The 8384-nt window shown below is 38.5% G+C and overlaps 1 protein-coding gene across 1 annotated transcript; it reads left to right on the forward strand.

Annotated features, from left to right (window-relative positions):
* The first annotated feature begins 5602 nt into the window (after positions 1-5602).
* Positions 5603-7639, forward strand: LOC132405159 (interleukin-8-like). Its single transcript, XM_059989858.1, has 4 exons — positions 5603-5739; positions 5887-6016; positions 6110-6190; positions 7140-7639. Exons 1-4 carry the CDS (start codon positions 5676-5678, stop codon positions 7153-7155), a joined length of 291 nt encoding a protein of 96 aa, XP_059845841.1. The 5' UTR covers positions 5603-5675; the 3' UTR covers positions 7156-7639.
* Positions 7640-8384: the final 745 nt, after the last annotated feature.

An 8384-nucleotide genomic window follows, 5' to 3' on the forward strand; every position in this document is an offset into this window, starting at 1 on the left:
GATCTCAGATGTTCAATCCTGATCTCAGATGTTGTCCAATCCTGATCTCAGATGTTCAATCCTGATCTCAGATGTTGTCCAATCCTGATCTCAGATGTTGTCCAATCCTGATCTCAGATGTCCAATCCTGATCTCAGATGTTCAATCCTGATCTCAGATGTTGTTCAATCCTGATCTCAGATGTTGTCCAATCCTGATCTCAGATGTTGTCCAATCCTGATCTCAGATGTCCAATCCTGATCTCAGATGTTCAATCCTGATCTCAGATGTTGTCCAATCCTGATCTCAGATGTTGTCCAATCCTGATCTCAGATGTCCAATCCTGATCTCAGATGTTGTCCAATCCTGATCTCAGATGTTCAATCCTGATCTCAGATGTTCAATCCTGATCTCAGATGTTGTCCAATCCTGATCTCAGATGTTCAATCCTGATCTCAGATGTTGTCCAATCCTGATCTCAGATGTTGTCCAATCCTGATCTCAGATGTTGTCCAATCCTGATCTCAGATGTCCAATCCTGATCTCAGATGTTCAATCCTGATCTCAGATGTTGTCCAATCCTGATCTCAGATGTTGTCCAATCCTGATCTCAGATGTCCGATCCTGATCTCAGATGTTCAATCCTGATCTCAGATGTTGTCCAATCCTGATCTCAGATGTTCAATCCTGATCTCAGATGTTGTCCAATCCTGATCTCAGATGTTGTCCAATCCTGATCTCAGATGTCCAATCCTGATCTCAGATGTTGTTCAATCCTGATCTCAGATGTCCAATCCTGATCTCAGATGTTCAATCCTGATCTCAGATGTTGTCCAATCCTGATCTCAGATGTTGTCCAATCCTGATCTCAGATGTCCAATCCTGATCTCAGATGTTCAATCCTGATCTCAGATGTTGTCCAATCCTGATCTCAGATGTCCAATCCTGATCTCAGATGTTCAATCCTGATCTCAGATGTTGTTCAATCCTGATCTCAGATGTCCAATCCTGATCTCAGATGTTCAATCCTGATCTCAGATGTTGTCCAATCCTGATCTCAGATGTTGTCCAATCCTGATCTCAGATGTCCAATCCTGATCTCAGATGTTCAATCCTGATCTCAGATGTTGTTCAATCCTGATCTCAGATGTTGTCCAATCCTGATCTCAGATGTTGTCCAATCCTGATCTCAGATGTCCAATCCTGATCTCAGATGTTCAATCCTGATCTCAGATGTTGTCCAATCCTGATCTCAGATGTTGTCCAATCCTGATCTCAGATGTCCGATCCTGATCTCAGATGTTCAATCCTGATCTCAGATGTTGTCCAATCCTGATCTCAGATGTTCAATCCTGATCTCAGATGTTGTCCAATCCTGATCTCAGATGTTCAATCCTGATCTCAGATGTTGTCCAATCCTGATCTCAGATGTTGTCCAATCCTGATCTCAGATGTCCAATCCTGATCTCAGATGTTCAATCCTGATCTCAGATGTTGTCCAATCCTGATCTCAGATGTTCAATCCTGATCTCAGATGTTCAATCCTGATATCAGATGTTGTCCAATCCTGATCTCAGATGTCCAATCCTGATCTCAGATGTTCAATCCTGATCTCAGATGTTGTCCAATCCTGATCTCAGATGTTCAATCCTGATCTCAGATGTTGTCCAATCCTGATCTCAGATGTTCAATCCTGATCTCAGATGTTGTCCAATCCTGATCTCAGATGTTGTCCAATCCTGATCTCAGATGTCCAATCCTGATCTCAGATGTTCAATCCTGATCTCAGATGTTGTTCAATCCTGATCTCAGATGTTGTCCAATCCTGATCTCAGATGTTGTCCAATCCTGATCTCAGATGTCCAATCCTGATCTCAGATGTTCAATCCTGATCTCAGATGTTGTCCAATCCTGATCTCAGATGTTGTCCAATCCTGATCTCAGATGTCCAATCCTGATCTCAGATGTTGTCCAATCCTGATCTCAGATGTTCAATCCTGATCTCAGATGTTCAATCCTGATCTCAGATGTTGTCCAATCCTGATCTCAGATGTTCAATCCTGATCTCAGATGTTGTCCAATCCTGATCTCAGATGTTGTCCAATCCTGATCTCAGATGTCCAATCCTGATCTCAGATGTTCAATCCTGATCTCAGATGTTGTCCAATCCTGATCTCAGATGTTCAATCCTGATCTCAGATGTTCAATCCTGATATCAGATGTTGTCCAATCCTGATCTCAGATGTCCAATCCTGATCTCAGATGTTCAATCCTGATCTCAGATGTTGTCCAATCCTGATCTCAGATGTTCAATCCTGATCTCAGATGTTGTCCAATCCTGATCTCAGATGTTCAATCCTGATCTCAGATGTTGTCCAATCCTGATCTCAGATGTTCAATCCTGATCTCAGATGTTGTCCAATCCTGATCTCAGATGTTGTTCAATCCTGATCTCAGATGTCCAATCCTGATCTCAGATGTTGTTCAATCCTGATCTCAGATGTTGTTCAATCCTGATCTCAGATGTTCAATCCTGATCTCAGATGTTGTCCAATCCTGATCTCAGATGTTGTTCAATCCTGATCTCAGATGTTCAATCCTGATCTCAGATGTTGTCCAATCCTGATCTCAGATGTTCAATCCTGATCTCAGATGTTGTTCAATCCTGATCTCAGATGTTCAATCCTGATCTCAGATGTTGTTCAATCCTGGTCTCAGATGTTCAATCCTGATCTCAGATGTTCAATCCTGATCTCAGATGTTCAATCCTGATCTCAGATGTTGTCCAATCCTGATCTCAGATGTCCAATCCTGATCTCAGATGTTCAATCCTGGTCTCAGATGTTGTCCAATCCTGATCTCAGATGTTCAATCCTGATCTCAGATGTTCAATCCTGATCTCAGATGTTGTCCAATCCTGATCTCAGATGTTCAATCCTGGTCTCAGATGTTGTCTTTGTGCAGTTTCTACATCCTCCCTGTGAATGCATAGGTCCCTTCTGGGTGCTCTGATTTCCTCAAAGTTATGATGGTTGGTCAGCTAATTGTGCCATTGTAAGTTGGACCTCGGTGGAATCTGTGAGATGCTGATGAGAATGTGGGAAGAATAAGCAATGGACTAAGATAGGATTATCTTAAATGGGTGGATACTGTTTGGTACAGATTTAGTCTGCAGAAGGGCCTGTTTCCACTCTCCTCCCTCTATCATTTTATCATTCTATGAGTCTGTTACTGAAGTTATGGCTGATTTCATGAATTATGTACTTACTACACATTAGAAGTGTGGAGGTGATTTAAGGAGGCTTATTAGAGAAAGGGGAACGGGGTGGGTGCAAAACCTATTGTGGTTTTTGCAGCAGGTCGTCTTATTCGTTGGCTGTTTATGGCATCTATTATGTTGAAATTGTTTCTCCTATTTTTTTCCAAAAGAGTGAATTTTCAGAAAGTGCATAAATGTTGTTTTAATATCATAAATACTGCTTTATGAGTACATTTCTATGCAGCTACATTCATAACTGCAATTTTAAATGTAGCTTTTCACAAAGATGCCTCTCTTTATATTTTAAAGAAAAATTGCTGGCCTTGTGCAGCAACTGATACAGAGTAGCTTTTCACACCTTTTTTGCAGTTGGCAGCTGGAAAGGAAATAGTCAGATACAAATGAATGTATGTTCCATGGTTAACATTTACCACAATGTCTGAACAAAATTAATTTACTTTCCATTTGTCTACCTTGGGTTTTGTGTCAACCTTCTCGAGTGTTGTTGGACCTACACCCAAACATGGGATTGAGAAAAATTCCACACACCTCAGTCTGAAAGTGGGCTGTATACCACTGTATGCAGATTCTGTGTTGCTCTTGCAGTCGTGTTGTTGATTTGTTTATTTCAACCAAAAATCCTGGCCAGCAGTGACATATAAATTGTGAAACCATGGGACTTATCAATGAAAGTAGCAGCAGGTACTTGGTAATTTTCTTGTGGAGTCTGTCTTACCCCGATTTTATACGGCATTAGTACTATCACTATTTGCTTGCACTAAACAAAATATATCAAAACCACTCAAAAGTGGTTTTGAAACATCTATAAAGAATGACGGGACATTTCACCACTTTAGAAACTTCAGAAACTGAAAGGGAGTGGAGGAAAAGTGGACAGTGTTAATTTGATAAATAAGGTCTACAGATTCTGCAGATGCTGGAAATCCAGAATAGCAAGTACAAAATGCTAGAGAGAAATGGAGTCAATGTTTTTGGCTGAGACCCTTTGTCGGTACTGGAAAGGAAGGGGGGAGAAGCTGGGATAAGAAGATAAGGGGAGGGGAAGGAGTACAAGCTAGAAGGTGATTGGTAAAGCCTGGTGGGGGATGGGGATGAGGTGAAAAGCTGGGAGGTGATAGGTGGTAAAGGTAAAGGGCTGAATGAGAAGGAATCTGGTAGGAGAGGAGAGTCAACCATGGGAGAAAGGGAAGGAGGAGATACAACAGAAGGAGGTGTTGGGCAGGTGAGGTGAAGGGGTGAGAAGGGAGCAAGAATGGGGATTGGAAGAAAAGAGGAGGGGAAACGATAAGCTTATTGGAAGTCAGATAAAATGCCTGCCCAGACTGAATACGAGGTGCTATTCCTCGAACCTGAGAGTGGCCACATTGTCACAGTAGAGGAGGCCATGGACCGACATGTTGGAATAGGAATAGGATTTGGAATTAAAATGGTTGGCTATCAGGAAATCCTGCTTGTCGTGGACAGAACAAAAATGCTTGACAATTCCCCTTATCTACATCAGGTCTCTCCAATGTAGTGGAGGTCGCACTGGAACACTAGATTTGGGATGCTGTTGGCTTGTGTCTACTTCTTGCATGTTCTCTGTCTCTCATCTGCACAGTGGCTTCTGGTCTTTTTTAAATTGGGTTATTGGGGTCTCTTGCTTTGTGGTTGCCTGTAAGCAGAGAAATTTCAAGGCATATAATTGCTACATTATTTGATAATAAATGAGCTTGGAATCTTTGAATCACAAAAGCAGTCATCACTTTCTTATCAGCTTTTCTTATCTTTCTGTCATGTGAAAATTCATAATGTGCTGTTTTAAAATCTAAGCAGACTGCAATAAGGATACAAGATGCTGGCAGAACTCAGCAGGCCAGACAGCATCTATGGGAGGAGGTAGTGACGACGTTTTGGGCCGAAACCCAAAGGCCCGAAATGTCATCACTACTTCCTCCCATAGATGCTGTCTGGCCTGCTGAATTCTGCCAGCATTTTGTGTTTTTATTTATTTCCAGCATCTGCAGATTCACTCGTGTTGCAATAAGGATATTATCTTTATGACAACTCTGTTTACTTCTCTAAAATTTCAGTCAAGGAAGTTAAGCATGCTTCTCTTTAACAAATAAAAAAAATATAACTGAAACTATCTAGTGATCTGTCTACCACCAATGTTATGCTGATTGGAATAGCACATATTTTTAACACTTTTTTTTTAAATACACAATGTTTCACTGCCAGTATTCTATTCACCTGGCATCATGTCTTTGCACAGACAGAATTGGAAAAATATGGTCAGAAGTTCAGCCATTTCCTCCCTCGTTTCTCTGTGACGTCATTACTGCCCCATACCACATTGTATAAAGTCTCTCTCTTATCACTTCTACACATTAGAAGCATCTTGCACTGAAGGGGAAGTAACTGTATCAATAACAGAATGTTCAGCAAAACCTCAGTCACTGTTCTCTCACTCATCGTTCTGTGTCTTGTATTTACAGACGGTAAGATATCTTTAATATCGAGATTTTTTAATATCCTGAATAACACTAAATTTGCTATTGTATAAATTATTATACAGATGCATTTTAAATGAATGTCAATTACAAAATTAATGATTGAATTCTAAAAACTTATATTTTTCTTTGCAGCTCTCCCTCGCCTAACGAAACAGAGACGGTGCAAATGCATTCGCTTAATGGACTCATTGCCAGAAAACACGAAAGTCACCAACATTAAAGTTTTCTTTAAGCAACCTTTTTGTTCAAACATTGAAATCATGTAAGTCACCATCTTGCTAATACATCTTAATATTTATGAAACAGTTTAAGATAGAAATAGTTTTAATTTTAATTGCACTTAATTTCTTTCTAGTGTCAATTTGGAAAAAGGGGGAAGAGCTTGCTTGAACCCCAATGCTGCAGCAGGGCAGGCAATTGTTGCTTCTATGAGAAGGTAAGTATATGGCAAATTTAAGCGCTTGAAGTTTAATATAAAATCGGAAAGTTTTGGTCACTTAGGTCAGTATAATCTTGTTGAAATAGGCTAATCCAACACAAACAGTTTGGGAAATTTACAGATGATTAACTTTTAGAATCTACTTTTAGATACGTTTGGAATTATAGAGCACAGAAACAGCATCTATGGACCCACCCTATTCATGCCCACTGTGATACATAACTACATTAAATCTCTATTAGATGTGTCAGGTCCATATCCTTTCCTGCCTTGCCTGTCTACACATCTGTCCATACTCACGATCATGCAACATGTTCAGATTTTTCATAACTGTTTATATTTGTGCAAGATTCAATCAAGTCCAGCTCCATTCAGAAAAATTTGGCAGATTCCATTGGCAATGTTACTCAAGAGAAAACTCTTCAAATTGTATTTGTTTTCTTTCACTTATTGCTATTGCAGATTTTCTTTCTGAACCAAAAAAAATGTTTAATTCACTTGGAAGTGTAGAGAATTGAAAGTTTGGGTAGGATCTGGAGCAAACTATTCTATTCTGAGGGTGTTGTGTACCTGGAGACACTATCTGAGAAAGCGGTGGAATCAGAGATACCAATAGGACTTGAGAAATATTTAGACAAGCATCCAGCTATGGGAAAAAGGGTTAATGTTTATGGGTGGCCACTGGTCAGAGTGGACATGGTGGGCTGATTGGCATGTACCCATGCCCTATGATCCTATGCTTAAGTTATGACATGATTCAGAACTGGTTCTTTAGACCATTTCAGTGACTTTTAAATTGAGTAACTCCAAGAATAAAATTTACTTTATAAAAATTCTTATCTCTAACTTTTCAACTGAATTAATAAAAACAGAAAAGTGAAAATGCTGTCTATCCTAGGAAACAGCCTTTCTTAAGACAAATATTGATTACAATTCTTCTTTACAGAAAAGGAAAACATTGAACAACCTCTCTACCAAACAATGGATCGTGTTGCTGTCTGAACAGGACTATGATGCACACATTTAAAATTCACCTCTGTATCATTAGGAAGCAAAGCTTTTTTATCTGCTTTAAATTTTCTTAACACATTTAATAAACTGCAATGTCTGCAGTAAAAAGGCAGAGTAATCTCTGTCAACATCATTTCATATGTGGAGCTGTAATGAAGATTAACCCAGTTTCTAGTCCCATTTTTAAAACTTTATCATTTGAGGTTCCATAATTGAACCGATACTATTATAAAATAAATAAGCTATTTTTGATTATAAGAGCTGAAAAATATTTGTTACTATTGTCATTTATTGTCAATTTCATATTTAAATGTTTTTTTCATTTTGATATTTTCTTCATTTATATTTCATTGTCCATGGCAACCAGTGATGTTTTTATATGAGATCAATTTATCTGCTATTTATGTATGCAAATAAATAATGCAAAGTCCAGAATTGTTGTAATGTTTCTCTATATTAAAGGCTGCAATTATAATATTGATAATCGTTTGTTCTGTATTCTTGTATTAAATACCTAAACAGTCAAAGATAACAAATGCAGGATTCATTAAGGTGCCTTGAAAATTAAAATGTTGTAACAATGTCCCATGTTCTATTTAGAACTTATTCAGCATCATTTGAATCAGCACAAGAAATAACAAGAATAAAGGAGGGCTCTTGCAGGTGGAAAATATTGGCAGATTTACCGCTAACTTTCAGAAAATAAAATCTACTCTGTGACTACAAATAAATTACAAGTAAAATATTTTCCTATTCTTGGCAAAATATCAATAGGAGATTCTAATTGTTAAACAGTGCAGCATTCTCACCCTTTATCATATAATCGTGGGTTCCAGCACTCCTTAGGTGTAGAATTATTTTCTTGGTATCAGTACTGACAGAGAATTAAAAGTACTGAAAGCATCTTTTACTGGATGACTCTTTAAACAAATGTCTTATCTGTCTTCATAAAAGGATACTAAACCCTTTCATAACAGTATTCTAAAAGAAACTTATCGTTTCTTCTGGTATCTTGTGCAAACTTACACCGATATGCAAAAGCAGAAGATGTGTTCATTTATCTCTGTTGTTTCTGAAGCTGATGTGCTTAAGCAGGCAATATTTTCCAATTACAGCAGTAACTCTCTCTCTCATATACTTAGTAAATATAAAGATGGAAATTTGTTAAGCAAATACTCAG

Source organism: Hypanus sabinus, chromosome 15, assembly GCF_030144855.1.
Source record: "Hypanus sabinus isolate sHypSab1 chromosome 15, sHypSab1.hap1, whole genome shotgun sequence".
NCBI lineage: Eukaryota > Metazoa > Chordata > Chondrichthyes > Myliobatiformes > Dasyatidae > Hypanus > Hypanus sabinus.

Coding starts and splice junctions, on each gene's coding strand:
- LOC132405159 (XM_059989858.1), top strand. CDS start 5,676: ATGTTCAGCAAAACCTCAGTCACTGTTCTCTCACTCATCGTTCTGTGT. Junction 5,740..5,886: donor GTGTCTTGTATTTACAGACG/GTAAGATATCTT, acceptor TTTTCTTTGCAG/CTCTCCCTCGCCTAACGAAA. Junction 6,017..6,109: donor TGTTCAAACATTGAAATCAT/GTAAGTCACCAT, acceptor ATTTCTTTCTAG/TGTCAATTTGGAAAAAGGGG.